At 49.3% G+C, this 25,950-nt stretch overlaps 1 protein-coding gene across 7 annotated transcripts in view; it reads left to right on the top strand.

Moving 5' to 3' along the window:
* The window catches only part of CRACR2A (calcium release activated channel regulator 2A), a 112,039-nt gene extending 90,287 nt beyond the window's left edge, over positions 1–21,752 (top strand). For 5 of the 7 annotated variants that reach the window (XR_012419706.1, XM_045364557.3, XM_065523585.2 and 2 more), the window contains 6 exons: positions 2,159–2,291; positions 8,242–8,323; positions 8,398–8,512; positions 16,838–16,939; positions 19,172–19,248; positions 20,762–21,752. Coding sequence is in view for 5 of the 7 variants with exons in the window: in XM_045364557.3 (XP_045220492.2) it covers positions 2,159–2,291; positions 8,242–8,323; positions 8,398–8,512; positions 16,838–16,939; positions 19,172–19,248; positions 20,762–20,846 (594 nt within the window). In the remaining 2 variants the exon portion in view is untranslated. Of the gene's footprint in view, positions 1–2,158; positions 2,292–8,241; positions 8,324–8,397; positions 8,513–8,633; positions 9,423–16,837; positions 16,940–19,171; positions 19,249–20,761 lie in introns of those variants that run through there. The other 2 variants (XR_012419707.1, XM_074005834.1) reach the window with 1 other exon arrangement.
* The last annotated feature ends 4,198 nt before the right edge of the window (positions 21,753–25,950 follow it).

Raw genomic sequence — 25,950 nt, 5'->3', positions numbered from 1 at the left:
ATGATATTTTAAAAAGCTGAAAGGAATGCATCAAGATATGAATTGTGGGCTGGGCATGGTGGCTCACACCTGTAAAAGCAGCACTTTGGGAGGCCATGGTGGGAGGACAGCTTGAGGCCAGGAGTTCAAGACCAGCCTAAGCAACATAGCAAGACCCGGTCTTTACAAAAAGTAAGAAAATTAGCCAGACGCGTTGATGCATACCTGTAGTCCTAGCTGCTCCAGGGGCTGAGGCAGGAGTTCTGAGCCCAGGAGTTCAAGGCTGCTGTGATTGTACCACTGCACTCCAGCCTGGGCAACAGAATGCGACCCAGTCTCTTAAAAAATAAAAAGATATGAATAGTGACCACTTCAGGGTGGTAGGGTAGATTAGGAAGAATTAATTTCCCCTCTACTTTTGTGCATTTCCTAATTTGAAACATTAGCATAATTTTATTTTTTAAAGGCTTATTTTTTACATTAAAAAGCATGAAAGGAGGGAGGATGAGAAGAGATCTTCTGACTTGCCAGCCAGGTACTGCTTCTCCAGCCCCCTCCCCGCAATCCAGCCATCTTATTTTCCTGTGGCAGGTGGCCTGTCCCCCAGAGGGGACAGTGGGTTAAGTGCATGAACATACCTGAGAGTTTGCTGCCCCTGTGAGGTGAGTCCTGCCTGATGCTGAGCCGTTGATGTGTCTATGGGCAAAATAAAAGTGCTCTGCCTGAGGAGGGGCGGTGGCCACACGGCTAAGGATCAGGCAACACCTCTCCCACCAGGACCATTTCCTGCCATCCTGGGTTTCACCTTCCCTGCCCTGTACTGTGCTTGGGTGTATTAGATCGATACACTGAGTTTTAGTCTCAAACAAATAACAATTAAAGGTACAGGGACCAGCAGAGAATTGGTGCCCTTGTGCATGGCATGAATAAAGAAAATGGGGCAGGAGGCATAGTTTTTGAGTGCAGGTTGGTGGGTTTTTCTTTTTTTTAACTTTTAGTTTAAATTTTTGTAGTTGACCTTGAATTCTCTCCTAAATACTGCATGGAATTGATTTCTCTCCAAAAGGCAGTTAATGGCTTTTTATCTGAAACTCAAGTACTGCTAATACAACTGCCACTACATTATAGTATTTGCTTAATGAGAGGAGCTAATTCCCCCAAATTCACTTTGAAATAGATTCAAAAGAGCCTCCCCATGTGATCAGGCATCGCTGAGCTGGGCCTGAAGGCGCGATGCCTGCGGTTGAGTGGCAGGTCCCTGGAGTGAATGATCATTCCTCAGCAGCAGGCTGTGCTGGAAGGCGGCTCCTTACTCTACCTCCTACTTGCTTTTTGTCCTAGGTCAACTTCACTCCCCTCTGGGCTTTCGTGTCCCAGCCCTTTCCCTCTGCGGGGCCCAAGAGACAGAGCAGCAGTGACTGACTGACTCTGGGAAGCTTTGCCCAGCAGCCTAGCATTTCCCAGCTTCCTGAGTGGAGACCCTCGTGCCTCAGTTACACAAGGAGGATGGCGGTGCCTCGATGGGAGCTGATGAGATGCATGGAGAGCAATATTCAGGGAGGCCAGAGCATTCTCCGTTTAGTCCAGGCTGCCAAGGATAGGGCTGAAATAAGGAACTCCCTGTCCCAACCTGGGACGTCTCTGTCCCCGTGATGTGTATAAGCCTTCTTTCATCCTTCTCTCCTTCTCTCTGCAAACGCCCCACCTTGTCCTTCCCTACAGAAAAAATTCCTGCCTCCTCTTGGAGGAATTGTGGGCTGGGCATGGTGGCTCACACCTGTAAAAGCAGCACTTTGGGAGGCCATGGTGGTAAGGCCCCTCCTCTGCGCCCTGTCGCACTTGGAGCACTGAGCTGTCCTTATCCGTGAACGTGCTGCCTCCTCCACCCCACCGGAATCCAGGGTCGGCGTCTGCCTCCCTGCCACAGGAGGCGGACAGCACATGTCACCTGGGTGGCTGTTTCTCCTCCCTCCTGCGGATGCTGGAAAAAGCCTCCATGCCCCAAGACCGACTATGCTCACTGCATTCTGAGGCTGTGGCAGCCTCCCTGGTGCAGGTCTGGAGGCCGGTCTGCACCCCCTGAGGGCCACTGTGGGGATGGGTGAAGGGCCTCTGGCGGCTGGGGCAGGGGCTGGCAGGACCATTCCCTGCAGTTGGTCAGACTGTGTGCCGTCCGCAGGAGGAAAGCTCTCCTTCTGCCCCCGACCGGCTCTTCAAGATTGTGTTCGTCGGCAATTCCGCGGTGGGGAAGACGTCCTTCCTGAGGAGGTTCTGTGAGGACCGGTTCTCCCCAGGCATGGCGGCCACTGTGGGTGAGTTCTCCTCCCTGAGGGGGGTCCCAGGCCCATCTCTGGGAAAGGACTTTATGAGAAGGAGGCCCAGGGGAGGGGGCATTAGAGGCCCATTGGAAGGGCCACGGGGATTGGCCGATAGGGATGCTGGTATCTGCTGTGTTCAACAGAGCGGCTGGGAGGGGCAAGATGAAGCCGCCTCCCCTCGCGCTGCTACGCTCACCCTGTGTGTGATGGGACCGCGGAGTGCTTCGTAAATCCAACCCTGGGTTTACGGAACTAAATTTGGTAAAGGTAGATTTGGGTCCCCTTCCCCGCTTCAATGAGTGCCCCCTTCCTTTGACCACTCCTCCCCGCTGTCAGCAGGGCCCTGGGTCTTCCTGCTCCCCCAGAACTGCCTGGGACTCCTCCCGAGACCCACATCCGGCCACACATGCCCCTGCCTTCCTGAGGGCCTGCTACATCCTGGCCTCGCTCCTGGAAGGCTTCTTCACATTGTATCTGTCCTAAGTCCCCAGCCTGCTGGGTGACAGCTGGACTTCAATGTGGAAGCTCATTAGGCTCAGCCATTAATGGATGATCGTGGCTTAATGTGTTCCCACTCTGGGTGATATTTTATTTAAATGGAGGCCTTTAATCCCTTCACCCACAGTTGAGGGTTGCATTGGAATATGTGGTGAGACCCAAGGGCATACGGACCTTTTAGCTTGAATCACTCAACAGGAAGGTGAATCACTCAACAAAAAACAAATACATTGCATGCCTGTTCTACCAAGCTGATAAGTCAACTGTACTTGAAAATGTATTTGTATGACCTGAATATTTACCAGAAGCTTTTATAGTCATCCTTTCCATCTATCTCCACAACAACCCTAGGGGACAGGTACTGTTCAGCCCAGTCGACAGATCAGGAAACTGAGGTCCAGAGAGGTTAGAGGCTTGTTCACATTCCCATCAGTGGGTTGGTGCTGATATCTTCCCCTCAACTACCTTCTATTCCATGCCATAGTGTCCCTCAATTGAGTTGTATGCACTTAGCACCCCATGAGAGGTGAGGATGCTTATCTGCCTCTGGAGGTGAGCAGAGGTTGGTGCAGGAAGGAGGGGCTTCTGAGGTTCAGTAAGACATCAGAAGTCCTGAGTCCTCATCCAGGCCCTGCCACTGACAAGCTGCGTGACCTCAAGAGGATGTGATGCCTCTTAGGGCTTCAATTTTCTCTCATTTGAAAAATGAGAGGTTGCAACTGGGTCCCTGTATGTCTGTTTTTGCACTGCTATAAAGAAATGCCTGAGACTGGTAATTTATAAAGAAAAGAGGTTTAACTGGCTCATGGTTCTGCAGGCTGTACAGGAAGCATGGCTGGGGAGGCCTCAGGAAACTTACAGTTATGGCGAAAGGCAAAGGGAAAGCAGGCACGTCTTACATGGCCAGAGCAGGAGGAATAGCGGACAGGGGAGGTGCTACAAACTTTTAAACAACCAGATCTCGTGAGAACTCTATCATGAGGAAAAGGGATGGTGCTAAACCATTCATGAAGGATCCACCCCCATGATCCAATCACCTGCCCCAGGACCCACCTCCAACATTGGGGATTATAATTGAATATGAGATCTTGGTGGGGACACAAATCCAAATCATATTAGCACCCTAAGACTGCCTCCAAGCCTAGGTCTCTGACTCAGCCATCTTTGACCTTTGGCTGTGTGACAAGCTGGTTCTACAAGACCAACTCTGAGCAGCCCAGAGGCCTGCCTGGGGAAACTCCATTTTCCTTCTCTTACCCTGAACTGACCTTTCTAACATTTCTCCCAGAGAGGGGTCTGTGACTGTGTGCTTCAGGTGTCCCGTCCTTCCTGCCGGGCCTTTTCTTACACTGTTATCACACCTGGAATATCTTCCCATCCCTTTCCTTCTGCTCAACTTCACCCAGAGACTGAGAGCATCCCAAGACAAAAATTGGGACCCAGATGGGAAGAAGCACGAGCCTACAAACCAAACCCAGAAGAGCCTGGCCACGTCTGGTCTCGAGGGAGGGGCAGCTGGGAGTGTGCTGAGTGTGGTAACACAGGAGACAGCGCCTGGGAGGTCAACTTGCCCTCCCTGAGGGCATTCCATGGGGGAGGCCCTACGGTCTTGGCTCTGGCACAGGCCTAGGGGAGGCAGGGAGAGGGTGCCCAGCCCGCAGGCCTCAGAGCCATGTCCCCCGAGCAGTGTGCATGTGGCCTGCCTCTCCTGACAACAAAATCAGGGTCTGTTTACATTTTCAACTTGTGGCCCTGAGATGGAAGGCCCTGAAAAATAGAAAATCAGACTCATTTGCACTTCCCAGGAGGCCAATTATGGAAACACCCTACAGTTTAGGAAGGGGAAAAAAAAAATCAAAGGTTCCAAATCAGGATGCCCTTCATCACACCACTCCACACATGCTCGAGCAGCAGCTCAAATTAGTTTCCCTGCCACACTGCAGGCCCTGCTCTGGGACACATGTCAGGAAGCAGATGTCGCACCAGCCACCTGCAGGCTGCCCCCTTTAAAGAGATATAACAGCCACAGAGTCACAGCCTCTCGGGCCAAAACTGCCCACCCCCAGAACAGGACTCCATCCAATCTCCTGTCAAGGGCAGCAGTTACAGCCCAGTGGCAGGGCTTTGGCTGTTCTTCCAGCTCACCTCCATCCTCCGAGGGGTCCTCCAACTTCCTGGTCTCCCACTCCCTCATGAGAGCATGTTTTGTACTGGACCAGTGGCTTGTGTGAAATGCAAGTTGCTACAGTGTGACTGGTGACTAGGGCACCCTGCCTGCCCCACCCAGGGCCCAGCCTGCTCCTTCAAGAGCAGGTGCTTGAGCCCTGCAGGCATCCTGGAGACAACACTGATGGTTTTTGCCGAATGCTAGATCTGGAAGGAACCTTAGGAATGGTCTAATTACATCCTCTCATGTTGTAAGTGAGAAAATGGAGATCCACAACAGACTGATCATTCGAGTTAACCAAACTCCCTGGAACCCAGGACTCCAAGTCCAGCGTTCTTCCCACTACACCACACTGGTGCACAACCTCCCTGCATTAGGTCACAGGCCAGAACCCAAGGTGTTTCTTCCAGAAGCTGTTTCTGGCAGAATGCCCCAGCCCTTTCTTGGCCACCGGTCCAGTGTCTGTCCCACTGCCCATCTCTACAGAGAAATCCCTGTAGCAGCTCCCTAGGGTATTTCTCCAGAGCAACTTGCTGCCACTGCTCCCCATTGCTCCTGCCTTATGACAGCTCAGGGCTATCACCTCGAGAAAGGTTAAGGTCACCCTCCTGGCAACCATCAGCCCAGTGCTAACCCACACCATCTCCACAGCACCTTTCAAGGTGCCAGGAGGCTCCTGACTTGAGCCATCCTTCGGGAAGCAATTCGCTTGCAAACAAGGGTCACCTCGATGTGATAGTTGAATGTTCCAGCCGCACCTAAAGATTGTGAACATCCAACTTAGCCCCTTCATCCCTTCATACCTCCATCCCACTGCTGTCTACCGATGAGGAGGGAGAACCCCCGCAAAATGAGCTGCACCCATGGTCAGTGGCAGAGCTGAGACAGGAACGCACAACACAGGTCTCTTGCCTCCTGGGATTTCAGAACTGGTGGTCGTCTTTAAATCAGTTTAATCCAGGCCCTCCGGTCCCCACTTATTCTGTGTTACTATCCTGTTGGACTTGTGTTCTCTGGCTTCATGTTTGCACACGCTGCCTCTTCATCCCCACCCCCTCGTCTTCTCCTTGTGTCCCTCACACCCAGCCCCCAGGAGCCTGTTTATCTGCTTCCTCGGCCTGCCTGTCTGAGGCTGTAGAGAGAAACACATCACGTGTTCAGCAGGGAGTCTCACCAAGCTCACCACGGCACCGAGCATTTTTCCAGCACACTCTTTTGCGCATCTCACTCCTCGCCAGAGACAGCTGCCTGTCCTCCAGCAAAGCACCTAGCCCATGAGGTAGAGCAGGAGCTGAGGGCAACCAAGACCCAGCTGCCGCAGCAAACTCCCTGCCGCTCTACCTGCAAAGCCTTACCAGCAGGCAGAAGGCTCTGTCCTCGGGGAGCACTGGCTGGTTTTGGATCTGGCCCTGAAACTGTATGACCATGGATGCCTTTCCCTTCAGTTGTTACCAGAAAGCAGGCAGCCCCTCCTGTCTCCCAGAGCACAGACCAGGAAAGCCCCTCCACTTCTAGCCAGGAAGAAAACGCACCCTTGGATTCACCTTCCAGCCACTGTCATCTGTTTTGCTGGGAGCACTTAGTCCTGGGCCTTCTAGGTGAAACAAAGCTGCCCGTGTCCTGTGCCCTGAGTCTGGCTCCAGGAGTGGCAGTCAGCCTCAGAGCTGGGATTGCAGCTCACCTGGCTACCAGACCAGCTCGGGCAGGGCACGACTGCTCATGACTCGTGCCTCATCTCTCGGTGTGTGTGTGAATGTGTGTGTTTGAGTATATATGCGTGTGTGCACATGTGTGTGCAGATAACTCACATGGATGTCACAGGGGGACTCTGTGAAGGTAGAGAGGCAGCACGTAGAAACACTGGAAAGAGCATTCTGTTAATGGGAGAAATCACTCTCAGCCCAGACAATCGCAGTCCTCTCTGGCCCCCGTCTGTGAAGCTGAGGGCCTCTAGACTCCCTGCTGCCCCTGACATTCTGGAAGTGGATGATCCCCCCGCCTCTCCTCACTCGTGAGTCCTTAATGCAGTAGCCTTTGCCCAGCAGCAGCGGCTGGGATGGCCTTTTCCATTTACTGCCTCTTTGTTGTCTGTTTGGTCTCTTCTGTCTCTCTCTGTCCAAGCTGCTGTAGCTGTTTGTCTTCCTGAGCCCTCCAGAGGCCTTTCTGAAGGTTGTGGGAGATACCCTAACGTTCTAAGATCTCGAACTTATGGTGCTGGTGGTGGGATGTACTTTTGAACCTCTTTATGCCTTTGCGAATATTCTTACAGGATGCAGGAGTGGAGAAGACCTGTATTAAAACGCCTGTGTTGAGGTCCTGACCTCTGAGAGCTGCTGTGGGGTGCAGAATGCACTTCACTGACCTTGCCCCCTCTCTCTGGGGTTGAGGACCCCAGGTAGGGTCACACCCCTGGAGAGATGGTTGTGAACAGCCCAGTGGTAGGATTAGGAGCCCTAACCCATGTCAAGGGTGAACGTTGCCTGTGATTTTTTTCTCTTACCCCTTCTGTTCTGTCCTTTCCTCTACCTGCCAGTTCCTACCCTCCTCCTCCTGTTCCTCCTCCCCTCCTTCTTCTTCCTCCACATACCTTTGGATTGGTTGATGGAGGCCATCCCCGTAGGACATTTGATTTTTACTAGGGGGCCTTTTAAAGGATTTTAGGTAAAAGAAAAACAGAGAAAGAGAGAGAGAGAGAGAGAAAGAGAAGGAAAGAGAAAGAAAGAAAGAGAAAGAAAGAAAGGAAAGAAAAAGAAAGAAAGAAAAGAAAGAGAGAGAAAGAGAAGGAAAGAGAAAGAAAGAAAGAGAAAGAAAGGAAAGAAAAAGAAAGAAAGAAAAGAAAGAGAAAGGAAAGAAAGAAAAGAAAGAGAAAGGAAAGAAAGGAAGGAAGAAAGAAAGAGAAAGAAAGAAAGAAAGTTGGGGGGGAGGGAGGGAGGAAGGGGGAAGGAAGGAAGGAAAAGAGGGAGGGAAGGAGGGAGGGAGGGAGGGAAAGAAAGAGCATATGGCTTGTGTTACAGTGAAGAGCCCGCAGTTCGGAGTGGTTAAGTGATCTGATCAAGGTTCCACAACTAATAAGTGGCAGAGACAGGACCAGAGCTGAAGCCCCATATGCCTGCCCATCCAGTGCTCTGTTCCTTTCTCCATTTTGCCTCCCACGAGCTGCACAGGGAGGGTTGGCACCTTGGGCCTGATGTGATTTCAGACATTGGAAGCCTCGTTTCCTGATTTGGAAGTGAGGTGCCCTGGCCCAGGGCAGCCTGACAGGCCCGTTTCACCCTGCAGGCATTGACTACCGTGTGAAGACGGTAAATGTGGACGACTCTCAGGTGGCCCTGCAGCTGTGGGACACGGCTGGGCAGGAGAGGTGAGGAGCTGCCTGAAGTTCGGGGCTCCAGAGGGAAGGTCATACATGCCTGACCCGTGGCCCTTCTGTGGCAGGTACCGGTGCATCACCCAGCAGTTCTTCAGAAAGGCCGATGGTGTCATCGTCATGTACGATCTCACAGACAAGCAGTCGTTCCTGTCGGTCCGGCGGTGGCTGAGCAGCGTGGAGGTGAGCTGGCGACCTTCGTAGGAGCATTTAGGCTTGATTGTAGCTTCTCTTTTCTTCTCTGTCCATCTCCCACCCGAGCCTCTGCACTTTCAAAATCTGATTCAGAACTTGCCTTTTCCAGGAGCAAACTGATGCAGGCATTTGTTCCTCTGTTCATCCGAGTTCCCGGTACCAGGCTAGTTCCTGGGGACCCAGAAGACAGACACAAGACAGACACAGTCCCTGCCCTCGTGGAGAGAGGGACACGGAAAATCCAGATTATGCCAGCAGCTGTGTCGTTGCTGGGCCATGAGTGAATGGGACTGGATTGGGAGAGGGGACATAGTGGAGTGTCAAGGAAGGGTCCTGGAGAACTCAGTGTTTGAATCACAACCAGATTCTTCCCTCATTCTGACCAGCACCTCTCCCCACCCCCCGAGTCTTTCCAGCTCCAGTAGGCCCAGCTATGCCCTGCCTAGGAGCCACACCATGCAATGTTTGGGGGCCTCTGTCACAGCTCTACACACAAGAGGAGGTTGATCCAGAATGTGAGGGCTCCAGGCTCACCTCAAAATCAAGGGTCTTGGCAGGGCCCAAGAGCAACTGTGTTATCTTTGCATTCTGAATTATCTGGGAGACTCTACTTTTATGATTCCTACTTGCAATGTGTCGCTTTGTACATGCTTTTTAAAAGTTTTTCCACCACTCCAATGCAGGCTTCTCAAGGCCAGTGCCAGTGTGGACAAGCTACAAATTGCTCTTTACCAGGCCTCGGCTGATTCCTTCACAGAACAGCCAAGTAGGATGTCCCACCCCTTCCACCAGCAGGATTCGTGGTTTGTTCATTTATTTGTTAAAAACACCTGCAGGCACTATTCTAGGGCCTGGGAGTCCTAGCAGTGAATAAAAGAGACAAAGCTGCGGCCCTCATGAAGCTTATGTTCAGCTCTCTGCTCCAAGTCCATAATACCTTGCATATACTGTCACATACTTACCACGCTGCTACAAATCGCTTCTTTTTTTTTTTTGAGACGGAGTCTCGCTCTGTCGCCCAGGCTGGAGTGCAGTGGCCGGATCTCGGCTCACTGCAAGCTCCGCCTCCCGGGTTCACGCCATTCTCCTGCCTCAGCCTCCCGAGTAGCTGGGACTACAGGCGCCCGCCACCTCGCCCAGCTAGTTTTTTGTATTTTTTAGTAGAGACGGGATTTCACCGGGTTAGCCAGGATGGTCTCGATCTCCTGACCTTGTGATCTGCCCGTCTCGGCCTCCCAAAGTGCTGGGATTACAGGCTTGAGCCACCGCGCCCGGCCTACAAATCGCTTCTTTACCAGCCTGTGTCTCCGTGCTGCCTAAGAACAGAAGCTGCATCTTCGTTGCCATAACCTGGATGCTTTGCGTGAGGCCAACAACTACTGGATGAATGAATGGATACCACATTGCTCTGAAGGCAGAATCTTGGAGTTGTCGATGTCTTTGACCCTTTCGGCTCTAAGATCCGTGATCCCTTTCACCCAAATCTGTTTCTCTGTAGTTTCGCCTGTCTAGGTCACCCATCTCTCTTTTGTTAATGTGCATCCTTCTGATCACCAAGAAAAAATAAGGAACAGAATGGAAGCCAGATTCAAGGGTTTCTCAAGAATTTGCCTAATACCTATTATTTCTCAAAATTACTGTGCCTAACACACTTATAAATGAGAAAAATGCAAGTTTTGAAATGTAGCTGGTAGATTGCCTATACGCCAAACTAATAATAGAAGCAAATGGTATGGGTGAATCCGGCCGTAATTCCTTTCTAAACTTTGGAGTTTATGACATGATTTTTCTCTTCTTTTCTTTTTTTACTTTTGTTGTTGGCAGCACCAAGCAGATTTATCTTCCTTACAGAAGTTAAGCACCAGGAGAGAAGTTAGGGATTACCTAATCCAAGGGTTTCCAGACTTTCTTCCTTGGAGCCCTGGAATCAGACTGACATTCCCCAGAGATAGGGGGGCGGCAGGGAAAGGTTTAGTGGTCATGGATCCGGGTCCCTCGTCCCCCATTTCTGTCAGAGCTGCCTTGCCTTTTTCAGCATATTGGAGGTCAAGTGCAATTTTGTTAGACAAAAGGGATTCCCTTTAAAAATCTCCTGTCTAGTATAGCCATCTCTTTCAAAAGTGAAGAAAGGGAAGCCCTAACTTCTCCAGGGTCACCTGTCCTTTTCACAGACATTTAGTTGTCCCCCAATATCTAAATTTTGGTGTGTGCTAGGGCTAAGCCTCCAGGTGGTCTGGGATTAATGGGAATGGATGGTGACAAATTCGTGGAACTGTGCTCTCTGCTGTCATTAAGGGGTGTCATTTCTAAGGCTCCTGTCTGGCACAGAGCCTGGGATCTAGAAGAAGACATGGAACAGTTTGGTGGTGGAGGTGAAGAAATCTCAGAAGGCCATCATCACAGCTTGAAGCATGAGTTTAGTCATCCTCCAGAAACGTTCCTTTGTGGGACAGGGCTGAAATGCATCTGCGCCGTGTGGCTGCTAAGAGGCCCATGGAAGCCTTGGTGTGTCTGTGGGCTCGGGAAGCCCAGCTCAGCTGGGGAATCTATCCATAGTTAAATCAGAATGGTTTATGTGTAGACAGGGCTTTTCTGCGTGATTTGTAGTTTGAGCTTTTCCTTTTTTTTAGATATTAGCCAAAGATACATTTAAGCTCTAATTGATGATTCTAAACCTGGATGAACATCAGGATCACATGTGGAGCTTTTTAAGGGAACAGAGGCCAGGGCCTTCTCTCCCAGAGTGATTCAGGGCCTGAAAAAACAAAACAAAACAAAACTAGCAGTTCCCCAGGGAATTTTGATTCTCAGCCACCACTGTTCCTGGCCTAAACAAGTGCTCCTTGAACCCTAATGTATATGGGACTCTCCTGGGGACCTTCTTAAAATGCAGTGTCTGCTTCAGCAAGTCGGCGCTGGGATCTGCCATTCTGTGTTTCTAGCCAGTTCTCACGTGAGGCTGATGCTGGTGGTCCAGGGATGACCCTTTGAGTAAAAGAGCTCTCAATCATTTTCAAAGACGCCTGTGACCCCTCACCAGGAATTTACTAAGCCTCTACGGCATGTCCAGCACACACCAGGAGCTCTGGGACTCAGCGTGATAGACCAGGAAACGCGTTCAGTTCAGCAGCGCAGAGTTTCAGAAACAAGCGCAGGAGGCTGTGTCAAATGGCAGAGTGTGTGTCAAAGGTGTGGAACGGTGGCATCAGAAATGCAATTATGCTCTAGATTCTTGAAAAGCTAAGTCATTCTGCCTTGGCAACCAGCAATCAGAGGTGTCAGGTGATAGATTAAAACTTGACACCTAATTTGATCTGAGGGGAACTGAAAATAATAAGTACCTTATATTTGTGGAGCACCTTCTTTTTCCAAAGAGCTCCAAGCACTTTACCAACTCCCTCGCCTGGAGATGGGAGGGTGGAGGGGGAGCTTTAATAACAGTCTTCAAGGTTCTGAAGCCTTATTAGTAAGTGAATGGTGGCCAGCTGTTCACAGTCCCCCTTCCTCCCTCAACCTGAAAAGCATACAAGAAAAAAGGGCTTCAGTGGCTGTACGTGCCTGCATGGGAAAGACTTACTCTTGGAAGAGGTTGTGTGGGGTGGGAACAGATGCTCGGGGGAGGTAGTGGAGCTCCCTGAAAGGAAGTTCTTACTATCCCATCTTGGTCACTTCCTGGCCATGAAACTTTGGCCAATGATTCAACGAGGAAGCAGACCAAATGCCCCCTCCTGGCCCCCAAATTCTACAGTATATGATGGCATCTGACTCTGTCTCTGGGAGGCCAAGATGGAGCAGGAATGTGTGTGGTGAGAAGATTCTGGAGGGTCCTTCCAGCCCAGAGGGAACCAAAATCCTTTGGTGCAAGAGAGCACCAGTGCTGCTTGATGAGGTGGGAAGGCTGTGGCCTTACCCTTGTTCTGCTGTTTCACCCAGCCCAGACAACTGTACCTGGCCTGCAGGCCTTCTGCAGAAGAGGCCCAGGCAGGGCCCAGACGTACTCTGTGCCGATTCTCCGGAGTGCCTGATGGGAAGTCACTGCAGGCAGTCTTTCAGCCAACTCGGCATTTCCAACCCACCCCCGATTTCTTATCTCAGTTGGGTAGAATTGGTTTAACCATTCCAATCTGGAAAAGAAACTAGTCAGGCTCTAAGGCCCCATGTGTGGCCGTGGGACAAACTGGACATCAGGAGACTCTGGGGCCTGTGTCGGGTAGAGAAAATAGAATTTAGAACGCCAGCCTGTACAAGCCTGTATGGGCTGGTATTTCCCCCAGAGCCAGATTGCTGGCCCCCAGTGTCTGCAGTCCTGGGATGCTGAACTTCTTGTTGAGAGCCTCTTGCCGTTCTGATAGCACTAGATTGCTAGGCATATAAGTCGAGGAAGTGAAATAGAATTGGCAGAGTTAAGCCAAATAGACCAGTGTTTCCGAGCTGGAAAAAAACATGGAGATTAATCTAATGCAACCTCTTGTTTTATAAGTAAGAAAAACTATGATCCAAAAAGAGGAAGTGACTTTCCCAGAGGCGCCCACACTTGTCAGCAGCACCACCCGATGCAGAGCTAGGGCTTTGCCACACTGCACTGCTTCTCTCTTGTCCTGTGGTCCATGGCTGAAATCTGCTCCTGAAAAGCAGGTGTTCATTTACTTTTCAGTCCTTCTTGCTTCTCTCTCAAAGCAGGACAGTTCTTCAGCTCAAGGGGTCCTGGCCCACTTCCCTCTCCCTTCCTGGGCTGCTAGCTCAACCTCATTCTGCGATCTTTGTCATTGGTAACAATGTACAGCATGGTGCAAAAAATAGTTTGATTTTTTTTTCTCCACGTTCCAAGTTGAGCTTGAAGTGCTGGCAGTTTAAAACGAACCACACAAATAAATCTTGTTTTGACTCATAGTCCAGGGGATGGATAAATATGGAAACCCCCAAGATATAATTTTGCAGTCATTTTTTTCTTAGCATAACTGCATGCTTTAATGTGCTGAAAAAATTCTTGCTCTGGCTCCAGAGAAATAGCAGCACTATCCCAGCTAAGTGCTTTTTCATGCCTCCTACCAAATAGATATTAAAACATACACACACGCACACACACACATGCACACAAGCAACAACCAACCAAGCCCAACAGCTGCACATTCTGAGCTGAATGCCAATCCACGGCTGCAAGTTGACAGCTCTTGTTAAAGTCAGAGATGGGTGATCTTTTGAATTTCAACAAGTCTGTCTTCCAACAAGCTCAAGTTCACAGAAAGTCAGCTGAAATGACTGAAGGTGGAGGGAGGGCTCTCTGTTAGAGGGTCATAGAACAGAACCTGGCTTCAGAACAGGGAGACACAGAAAAGAGGAGAGACTCAGATGAGTCACATGGAGAGATGGTGACAGAGCTAGGGCAGAACCCACGTCTCCTAAAGAGAGATTGTGTGCCCGATGAAGGAGCTGAGATGACTTCACTGCAACCTGTCACACCGATGGGATTTTTACCAACATCTCTCACAGTCTCAACATCAGAGTTCGAGTAGACCTGAGACCTGTTCACCAAAGCCCTAGGAGGCTTGAAGGAGATGTTGCTTCATCGAGGAGGTAATTTTGAACATCTCGTGCCAAGTGGCATGCAGGCTGAAAACCTAGTTAGGTATGAGAAAGGTATAAAGTTTAGACAGATAGTTCAAGACTTTTGGGGTTGAAGTCAGAGAGGACCAGGAGATACCTACCCCAAGACCAGCTCCTCTCCCTGCCCCTGTGCCAGAGACTGATGACCCGGGCCGGGGAGATGGTGACTGACTGTGATAGTTAGCACACTCTCTGGTCTTATGGACATTCTCGTTTGTTTTTGCCAAATCTTTGGAGATGAGTCTAATTCTCCTTTCTCGGTGGCAGGCCAGGGTCCCTGGAGGGAAACGAGTTGTCCAGAGTGGCTGCGTAAGAAAAGAACAATACAAAGAAACCGCAGCTCCTGCTGGATGCTTTGCTTTTAATTTTTTTTTCTGCTCCTTCTAAGCTCCTTTATTTTTATATCCAGGAATTGCTTTGGTGTTTTTTTGTTTTGTTTTGTTTTTTGTTTGTTTTTGTTTTTTTGTTTTGAGACAGAGTCTTGCTCTGTCACCCAGGCTGGAGTGCAGTGGCAGGATCTCGGCTCACTGCAACCTCTGCCTCCCAGGTTCCAGCAATTCTCTGCCTCAGCCTCCCAAGTAGCTGGGATTACAGGCACCCGCCACCACACCCAGCTAATTTTTGTATTTTTAGTAGAGACGGGGTTTTGCCATCTTGGCCAGGCTGGTCTTGAACTCCTGACCTTGTGATCCACCCACCTCGGCCTCCCCCCGCAGAAAAGAAGAAACCTGCCCTTTCTTTTCCCAGGAGGGAAGAGGCACCATTGCTGTTTATGGTGCACAGGACCCAGATGTTGGGTTTATGACCCATTCCCTACCTCATCCTACTGGGTCATTCAGTATCCATCATCCCCTCTGCAAGCCATCGCCCATTCCAAATAATAACAAAACCCGGGGTAGAATTCTGCCCTGGGATTTCAAGTCTGATGCTCATATTTTCAGAGTTTCCATGTCAAGAAATCCCACAAGCCTTAATCATTCCTCACACATAAATCTACAAATATCTCTCTCCCATGTGCTCTAAACAGCAAGCTGCTTGGCCCATTTCCCTGCTTCCTCCTCCTTTCTTCCCTTTCCGTGAAAAGCTCTTCACACAAGTATCGTGTGGCACAGCACGGTCAGAGGAGGGGGTGTTCCCATTAGCGAACGCTCTGGCTAATAGGGGGGCCACAGGATTTCATATATGCCATGAGTGGCTTTCTCACTTTCAAGTAGTTGGAATATGTACAATCCACTTAGCACATCAACTGCAGTGTCCAGAATTTAATCTATTTTTGAGGGGTCAGAAGACACTCTAAGATCTTGTAGTGCCTTTGGGTCATCGTTGCAAACACACATTATCATCTCACCAATAGATACCATGTTTAGAGAGTTCCAGTTAATAAGACACTAAGTAGCAGAGACTTGATTGGAAATAAGAATCTAGAGGAAAAGGCTGAAGAATGAGGGCCCATATACTCAAGAGTTCTCATAATTCAGTGCTTATGGTGTTGAAGGTTCTTTTGGATTCTCTGAGCCTTAACTTTCTCGTTTGGTAAATAAGAATTTTTTTCCCCCTGTTGAACTGCAGTAAAAATGAATGCACAGATTAAGGAAACATTGAGGCTTAATTTCAAACATAATAGCATTTAAACTTAAAATCGGTATACCTGTAAGATGGACTTTGGACATTTATTTGAAATGCTCAAGTAAAGCAGCTAAAGTATTGGCAAAACTGTAACTGCTTATTAGCTTCTGTTATCCCACAGGTCCCTCTATTTAGTAAAACATTTAGCTACAATGAATAACTATTTGTTACTAAATTATGATTAAAAGCCCCTAATTAAATATTTAAGTAAAATAACAACCTTCTTCAATGTGCACATTACCACATTCACTCACTGAATGGCAGTCGGTGGTCCCGGGCCCTTTGGGCGCCCTCAGGAGAGATGCCTACAGTGCTCCTTTCACCAGGGAGGAGGCGGAGACCCGGGAGGAGGCCCCTGGCTGGTAAGCCACAGCCACTGTGGGAGTAAACAGTGTGATACCTTGAATAAACCTGTGACTTCTGGCCCAAGTAGTGCAGCTGCTATGGCCACAATGTTCCTTCTCATACAGGGCTTTCTTCAGAGCCAGAGCACCCAGTGACAGGGGTCTGTGGTGCCCGCCTCCAGCACGGCACATGGCAGTCATTTATGGAGCCTTGTGGGCGCAAGACCATGAGGCAGATTTGGATCCAACCCTCAGAAGCTTATGTGCTATCATGAGGCCTCTGGTGATACAGTTTCTAATCAAAGCAGCCTCCAGAACAACTCCAAGCCATGGGGCATTGATGGCCTTGGTCCATCGGACTAAGCCTGGCCATTTAGGAATGCCCTGGAAGGGGGCATGTGGCCTGTTGGCATCAACTGTCCCCTCATCCAGCACACCTGGGGGCCTGCTGTTCCATCTAAGATCCAAGGAGCATCGTGAAGTGGGAGTGGTCATTGCACACACAGGGACTGGGAGACAGCACAGGCAGGCCTGGGGCACCTTGCAGAAATGTGATGAACTGAGGCTCTTGGAGAAGGCGGCTGTTTTCTGCTTTTAGGATGATTCTATTACGGCCTCACTTTTTATGGCAGCAGGGCATTCTTAAGCCAGGTCCCATCTGTCCAGCTGACATTGTCAGTCTGCCCTCTGGGCAATCCTGTGACACCCCTCTCAGTTGAAAACATTTTCTGTTCTGCAGGAAGCTGTGGGAGACCGGGTTCCTGTTCTTCTGCTGGGTAATAAGCTTGACAACGAGAAAGAGCGGGAAGTCCCCCGGGGCCTCGGAGAGCAGCTTGCCAAGGTAAAGAGCAAGCGACAGAGTGTAACCCTGAGGGAAGTCGGGCAAGTGCCCAGGAGCCTTGGTGGGGACTTTCTCTGGAAGTCATGGGAAGGGAGCAGCTGGGAAAGATGGGTGCCTTGGCATCATGGGAGTGGCCCAGCTCCTGTGCATGTAGAACTCTGCACAGAAAGCCACAGGTTGCAAGACGGGGTTGGTTAGGGACCACTAGGGTGTGGGGAATTATCCTAAATCCCTTCCTTGTAACTCAGAATTATAAATTCTAAGATAGCAATAATTTACTTATTTCAGTCCCCCTCCAATCTGCATTTCCACTTGATCAGTCCCAGGGATGAGAAGCTCACTCCGTAAAGCAGTGTGTTCTTCTGTAGACCACTGTGTTAGAGAGTTCATCCTTTCTGTCAGGATGGAGCCTCAAAGTTGTGAACTCAAGATAAACCCAGGAGACACACTGGAAAACCTACCATTAAAATAAGCATGGGGCCTCTTGCCCAAAAATGGAATCAATGGGGCTTAACAGAAATCAGGCAACAAAGCGTGGTTCCTTGGCTTCTTTTACTGCCTCAGAGTTTGGTTTTCATGAAACTGTGTGTCTGGAAGGATGGGGTGCTTACCAGCCCCATGATTCTGTAATTCTTCGCATGCTCGTCCTAAACAGGGTTTCATGAGTTCAGAGCCTGGGAGAATAAGCACAGATGGTAAGACTCAAGGAAAAAGGAGGAGGAAGGGCCTGACAGGTGTCTACATGGAGGGTCACTAGACAGTTACATGTCCACAATTCCAAAATCCAAAAAGCTCTGAAAACAGAAAGAGTTGTTTTGCATTTTATCTGGCAGAAAAATCTGACCAGAAATGACATGAGGCTATTCATGGTTGTAACCTCGCTTTGAAAAGGTGAATATTCACATGTCTCACTGAAGCAATAGTAATATGTTTGATTATAGAGTGCTGTCTAAAATCCACTGAGGGTGTTATATAATACATAATATATACATGTATTACCTTTCTAAGATTCGGAAAATTCTGGATTTCAAAATACACCTGGACCTAAAGAGTCTATCCATTTTCTTTTCTTTTCTTTCTTTCTTTTTGTCAGTGGAAAAAAAAAAAAAAAAACACTGAGACTCAGGAGTTAAGTGATACATTCGTATTATCACAGCTCATCCGAGGTGGGATCGGAACTCAATGCAGGAAGGCAAATCATGTCTTCCAGTTCTAAGTCCTATGTCCTTCTCTCCCCACTATTCCCACCCCATGGAACTTCTACTCTTTGACAGACTGACCCAAGAGATGGCAGATCTGAGAGAAAGGCGGACAGGGAGAGAGAGAGCCCCTGGGGCTGGGTGAGAGGGGCAGAGGGCGGAGCTGCCTGTGGGTGTAGGTGGGGAAAGCTGCATTGGGAGCATGGCAGAGCCTCCTGAGCTACAGCCACAGAACTGTCCTTGCTCAGCTGGCCTGCATCCCCTCAGGGCATCAGCCTCCAAGAAGAGGCCATCTAAAACCAGGGCCCTGTGCCATCAGCATTGTCGTCATGACACCAGTCATCTGTTAATGGGAGTGATCAGTGGAATACGATGAGCCTTAGCCAAGGGCTCCCGCACCATGCAGGCAGCACAGCCTCATCCTAATGAGCTGATGGCCAGTCCAGTGCACCAGTGCTGACAGCCAGGGCAGCTAGAGTATTAATTAACTGGGGTGAAAGAGAATTCCTACTGGAGTGCCTCATGAAACCTGTCCCCGAGGCCTATGGAGTGCCACTGTCTTGGGGAAAGCATGCTGCAAGGAGCTCTGCCATTGACTCACTGTGGGACTGAACGAGCCAGCCAAGTGCCCTCTGTCAGAGCAGCTTGCCTGCTTGTGAAGGGGGAAGAATGTTGCCCGCCCTGGCCTTTGTGTCTTTGCCTGAGTCACAGAGCTGGTGTAACCTGGAATGAGCATGTGTGTACTTGACAGTAGTTTGGGAAAGTATAAAGAGGCACTAAGACAGCGTATGGTTTCGTTGTTTTACAATTGTTATAGCTCACCTGGGAGATGGTTACAGAGCTTGCATTAGTCAGGGAGCCTGTGGAGACAGAAATCAGCCATGTACAGAGTGAGGAAGGATTATGAGGAGGTCAAGGAGCCTGCGAGAGGAAGCGAAGGCTGTAGGTAGATGCACAAGGGGTCTTTCCCCCCACCCCCCACAGTCCCCTCTCACTCCAGTACTCTTGTATTCACTCTGTTTTATGATTCCAGGACAACAATCTGATCTTCTATGAATGCAGCGCCTACTCTGGTCACAACACCAAAGAGTCCCTGCTCCATCTGGCCAGGTAAAGAGACGTGCTCCCCAGGTGCAGTAACTGCTGTGTCCAGCTGTGTCTGCCTTCAGGGAGGCACCGTATTTCCCGCCACCCAGCCCACGCCTCTGACCCCCTTTCCTCCCTATTGGCCGGAGCCCTCTGAGTACAGGCAATGGGGTCCTAGGCCTTTGTATGGGATTGCAACATCAGGAACAGCTTTCTGAAACAATGCTGTTGGGAAAGAAAGCATCCCTGCCTGTCGCCCCCATTGCAGTCTTCTTCTGAGTCTTAAAGGCTGCCTTTTCCTAGGGATGCTCTTTTTAAATGCAAATCCTTCTGGGAAAGGTCAGATCAGAGGCTCCTCAGCACTGGCTGAAGTCTTAGCAGGGACTAGCTGGAAGCCAGCTGGGGGCAAGATTGGGTTATAATGTGAGTTCCTGGGTGTGGGAGGAAGGAGTGGGTGTAGAAACCAGAAAGAAGAGGGGCTGTGATGGGGAATCAATGGGAGGTAACCAAGGTAATGATGCTGGTAACATGAAAAGACTGGTTCCTTAAGGCCCTGCCTACACCAGAAATTTAAACAACAAAACCACGCTGGGACTCATTTCCAATACTTAAGCGTTCACTCATTCATTCATCCATCTAGGCCGTCATTTCATTCCATCTATTCATCCATCCAATAAACACTTAACAGAGCCCATTTTGTGCTCAGCACTCATTCTGGGGCATTTAAAAATATTTTTCTTTGAGTAATTAAGAGCGCAGAACAACTCCTCTGTGCATTGGCGAGGTGATGGGGTTATGGAGTATCAGAAGGAAACATTCTGGTCTGTTCTCTGCCCCTGACTCCCTGGGCAAACGCCCTGCCTCTCTGAGGTTTGTCAGGAAGGTAGGAACACCAGTCATGCCTTCCTTCCCTGCCCACTCACAGGTTGTTGAGAGAATCCAAGGAGATGTGTAATGCAAAAGCGTTTTGAAAGTATAAAGCAGAGACAAGGTGTTCACCATTATTTTTAATTCCTCACCTCCTACAATTAATCTGGAGCTTTGGCCACATGGCACAGCCCTACTGCAGAGGTCACAACCCATCAGTATATTTTGGAGCCTCGCCTGTGTGCTGGTGACTGTGATAGGCTGCAGAGGCACGGAGACCAAAGAGAGGTCTCGCTCCCAAGCAACTCATTTTCGGCCGAGGGAGACAGCCGGGGAAGCCACGCGTTGTGACGCTGGGTGGCGGGGTCATGACAGAGGAAGGGTCAGATGCTGTCAGGGGCACGTGGGCTTACCTAGAGGATCAGAGAGGCTTCCTGGAGGAGATGTCTTGAAGGATCCATGTCGACTAAACTCTCTGGCTTTACAATCACAGTTGTGCACCTGTACTGTCCAGGGGGAGATGTTCAGGACTCTCTCTGATGCCATGGTGAGGGTGGGTTCTCTCCGTATGGCCCAGATGGCCTGTAACCTGAGGGTGGCTGCTCCAGGTTGCCAGCCCCTGCGCCTATCAACTTCTCCATCACTGACACTATCTCTTCCCCTCTCCCAGGTTCCTCAAGGAGCAAGAAGACACAGTGAGAGAGGACACCATTCAGGTCGGCCACCCTGCTAAGAAGAAATCCTGCTGTGGCTGATAGGGTCCTACCAGGACGGCCCCCAGCAAGCCTGAGGTCACAGAACCTGCCCTGATCCTGCACACGGCTCCTGCACAGATGCCGCCCACGGGGGCCCGCCCAGTCCTTTTCTTTGTCAGTCACTCGCCTCCCCCAAAAGGAAGGGAAGCACATCCCATCAGGAGAGCTGCTCTTGGAGCATCTCAGAGTCTTTTCTGTCCTTTCTCTTTCCAGACCCCAGATGCCCATCCCTCCTTTGTCGTCGTTGTTGTGTTCCCTGACTTAGTTTCCTAAGGGAAAGAAACAGATGGGCTTTTCCAGAAAAGCCACCACGTGCCTTCTCCACCCCCCTTCTCCTCCCCTTGCCCTTCGGAGCCTCAGCACTGCTGTTGCCATGACAACCATGCGGGGCCAACTTGCGGCTTCCTGCAGGCCAAAGGTACAGCACTCAGGTGCTGCCAGGGTGGTTAATCTTGCTTGGCCCCTGTTCTCCAGCGGCCAAAGGGATATTTTATACCTGCTTCGCGGACCTCGAGATACCCAGGTTGTTGACTGCAGCAAACCAGGGTGGCCACATTCTATTCTACCCCCAGCCCGGGGGCTCTGCTCGTTCCTTACTCCCAGCTTTGAGCCTTCCCTCTCAGCACCATGCCCGCTGCCTTTGTCCCCTTGGGTTTTCTGGAACGGTGCCTTAGGGAGAACCGACAGCCTTTCCTCCTTGCCCCCCACCTACAACCCTGACTCCAGGGTGGACTGTGGGTGATAAGTGTACGCCTGGGGTTAGGGGGTGGGTTGACTTCCCACTTAACTTTGACTGAGAAATGAAAAGAAAACTAGTGGAGAAAAGCCATCTGCTGCTAAACAGAGCGACCATTTCTGGAGGGTACAAATGAGGTATATATAGCTATATAAAAGCCATTTTCTAAATGTTTCTCAAAATAGCTCTTTGAAAAATCATACGTGATGATTAACAGGGTAGACTGACACGCAGGCAGTGGGGCCCAGCGCGAGGGCCGTAGTTACTGACTTCATTTTATTTTCTTTTACTTTATTTCAGAACACTGTATTTTTTTTTCAGTGTGGCTGTGATATTGACATTTTGCTGGTGTTTGAGAAGTGAACAGAATGTAGCTGCTGGCTTCAGCACCCCCGATTGCAATTGCACAGGGCACTTGGACTGGGGGAATGATCTGAGCCCCGTGGGATTCCTGCGGTTGGGTGGTGGTGAGTTCCCAGCCAGCTCCAGCATCACTAGCCGGCTGTCACAGTACTCTTGCCCTGAGTAGGAAGTCGAATGAAAGTTATTACAAAGATAACTGCCAATCACTGGGCCTGCAGACCCAGGCCCCCACAGGAAAGTGGGTAGTCCACACCCAAGTGGGGCACAGAGAGAGGGAGAAGGGCAGAAAGTGTCCACAGGCTTCCAACAAGATAATTGAAGACAACCCCACACAGCCACATGGATGGGGGAGAGACCACTGGCCAGAGTTCTCAAGGTATTCCAACAGCCTCCTCCCAGACTCCCAAAACAGTCAGAGGCTCTCTGGGTCCCCAGGCAAGTACCTACCTCTTTTTTGCAGACTTCTCTTTCATCGAGCACTTGCAGGAACCAGGGAGCCCATGGAGGGTGCCGAACAAAAATGAGAACTGGGTACCAGGAGGTGCTCCATGACCCTAAGCAAGCCCACTGCCTCCTTGGCCCCCACCACGTCAGTAAAATGAAGGGACTGGATATTTGATGCTTTGAGCTCTTCTTGCTCAGATGCACAGGATGACGTATTTATTTTCCATCATCGGCTGGCCCTGGACCCCAGTCCAAGGTTAAAGAGAATTCACAGGAAACTCCCTTCCCCTAGGGAAGAGCAGTGGTGATGGTTCCATTAATAGGATGAGGCAGGGAGAGGGGATGCATGGGTCACCCAGAGGTGGCCCTCCAGTGTGTGTGTGTGTGTGTGTGTGTGTGTGTGTGTGTGAGATGTGCGTGAAGGGAAAGGAAGAACAGAAGGTCATGGTGGCTGTGGAGAAAGTAAACTCACTCTTCTGCATTTGACAAACAGCAGCTATAGCTATCGGGATTTATGAGGCAAGCAGACCATTCCTGGGGTTCCCTAAGCCCACAAATGTCTTTATTCCTAATTCCTTGCCCCTGCTTTCCGCTGCATTCTTCCATTTAGAAACAGGCCATGCAAGGTTTAGGGCAGGAAAGGGTGGCCCTAGTGCCCTAGTGCCTGGCCTTCTGGCCTGTGGGGTAAATCACCATGAGTCTTCAAAGGAGAGAAAGGAGCAGGGTGGGTCTTCAGGCCTCTGATGCTCTCTTCCCCAATTCCCCTTTTAAAAAGAGGAGAGGGCCGAGTGTGGTGGCTCACACCTGTAATCCCAGCTGAGCCAGAGGATCATTTGACACCAGAAGTTTGACACCAGCCTGAGTAACATAGCAAGACCCTACCACTACAAAAAAAAAAAAAAAATTAGCAGAGCATGGTGGCATGAGCCTGTAGCTTTAGCTACTTAGGAGGCTGAGCCAGGAGGATCACTTGAGCCCAGGAGTTTGAGGTTTCAAGTGAGCTATGATGGTGCCACTGCACTCCAGCCTGAGGGACAGAATGAGATTCTATCTTTAAAAAAAGAGTGGAGGATTGGGACTCCAGAGGAACTCTGAGCAGTTCTTTGTCCCCAGCTGTCAGCTCCCCTCCTCCCATTCCTTTTAAGCCACCATGTTGATCAGAGCCGCCCTGGGCTGTCACTCTGGCCCAGAGGCTGCCAGAGAAACCTCTGGCTCTGTGTCATTCACATCGTAATGGCCTTGAGCAAGTCGCTTAACCAGGATCCACATTTATCTGTAGATTGAAATTTTCAATGTGTACCTCACAGGGTCATTTTAGTATTAGATGAGGTCACGAATATAAAGTACCTAGCAACGTGCCCAGACTATAAGAGGTGTTAATAAGTAGGGGCTATTTTTGTTGCCAACATCGAGTTGCTGTCCTGGCCACTTGCCTTGCTTCAGTTTTATATTTAGAACCAGCTAACAGTTACTAAGCATCTGCCCAGAACTGGGCACGTTCACAAACACAACCTCATTTGAGCATCCGTTTGCCCGAGTTCTGAGCTCATGTCTGGCTTGCCTCTTGCTGTTCTTTGTGCCTATGAGTTTCCTAGGTTTCTGGTTTTTCTATCAGTGCCTATAGGCTTCCAGTGCCTGTTGCCTGATTCCAGCACCCAGTTCTCTCTCCTTCCCTCTCTGTGGTGCTCCAGGAACCACTCGGCAGCTCAGACCTGGTCACAACTCCTGGGACTTTACCAATGAATGACCTGTGCTCATTGCCATCCCTGGCTCTCGCCTGCTCCCTGTTCTTACACCTTTTGCTTCTTCTAGGGACAGATGCTGCCCTCAGCCCTGAGTTGCCAAACCAAGAACCTCATCACAACCCAGTGCCCCAGCTGCTTTGCTCCTTGTCTAGCATTTGTTTCACCCCACACTCTCTGTGGGACTTTTTTTGTTCCCCTGTGATAACTTAGCTTTCTGCCTGCTCCTCATCCTATACTCTTTCTCTATTCTTAATACTTCTACCCTCTCGGAGAGGCTTCTTCTCCCTGCTTTCCTCCTGGGCCCAGGCCAGGCCATACCTACAGAGTCTATTAAAAGTGGCTCAACCGTTTGTCTCTGTCACTATCGGTCACTGCTCCAACGGAGCTTGAACCAACTTCAGCTAAATGGAATTACAACACAATTGGTGGCGTCCAGGGCCACATTTATACTTTAACAAAGAACTCTAAGGGAGGCAAACCTTTAACTCAAAGGAACGAGTCCCTAGTGATAGGATATTAACCACTATAATGGGTTATGGAAGTCAAATATTTAGGACAAAGCTGCCTTCTCTACTCTCAAAGACCTCAGTTTGCTTCATGTATTTTGGGGCTTTCTTGCTAGGTTCGAATGTATTTATAATTGTGATTTCTTCTGGATGGACTGACCTTTTCTCATTATAAAGTGTCCTTCTTTGTCTTTGGTAACAATTTTTGTCTCAAACTTCAGTTTTGGTTTTTTTTTTTTTTTTTGAGATGCAGTTTCCCTCTTGTTGCCCAGGCTAGAGTGCAATGGTGCGATCTCAGCTCACTGCAGCCTCCGCCTCGTGGGTTCAAGCGATTCTCCTGCCTCAGCCTCCCAAGTAGCTGGGATTACAGGTGCCCGCCACCATGCCCAGCTAATTTTTTTGTATTTTTAGTAGAGACGGGGTTTCACCATGTTGTCCAGGCTGGTCTTGAACTCCTGACCTCAGGTGATCTGCCTGCCTCGGCCTCCCAAAGTGCTGGGATTACGGGTGTGAGCCACTGTGCCGATTTTATCTGATATTAGTGTAGCCCCTTCAGCTCTCTTTTTATTGCTGTTTGCATTGTATATCTTTTACATCCTTTTAATTTCAATCTAGTTGTATCTTTAAATCTACAGTGTCTCTTGCAGACAGCATATAGTTGGATAGTGTTTTTTAAATCTATTCTTCCAATCTCTTAATTGGAAAGTTTAATTTATTTATATTTAATATAATTGAAAAAGTAAGATTTGTCTGCCACTTTGCTATTTATCTTCTATATATCATACGTCTTTTTAAATCTTGTATTCTTTCTTTACTGCCTTCTTTTATGTTAAATAGATGTTTTATTTAATTCTCTTATTTCATTTACTATATATTTTTGAATTATTCTCTTGGTGATTGCCCTGGGGATTACCATTAATATCTCAATTTATAACCATGTGTTCATGTTAATACCAACTTAATTTCAAGTATACAAAAATGTTGCTCTAAAGTGGTCCTATTGTCTCCTCCCTTATGCTATTATTGTCACAAATTTCATCTTTATACATTTTGTGTCCATCAACATTTATAATTATTGCCTTATGCAGTTTTTTATTTAAATCAGAAAAAAGAGTTACCAACAACAAAATAAATTTGTAGTGTTTTATATCTGACTTCATAATTTATTTTACTAGTGCTCTTTATTTCTTCATGTTGATTCACGTTACTATCTTGTGCCTTTTCATTTCAGCCTGAAGGATTGCTTTTACTACTTTTTGTAGGGCAGGCTTGTTAGAGACAAACGCTCTTGTTAGAGGTACACTTTCTCA

Source organism: Macaca fascicularis, chromosome 11, assembly GCF_037993035.2.
Source record: "Macaca fascicularis isolate 582-1 chromosome 11, T2T-MFA8v1.1".
In the NCBI taxonomy this organism is placed as follows: domain Eukaryota; kingdom Metazoa; phylum Chordata; class Mammalia; order Primates; family Cercopithecidae; genus Macaca; species Macaca fascicularis.
Note: the sequence above shows the minus strand (reverse complement) of the source record. Positions and strands in the feature narration are given on the sequence as shown.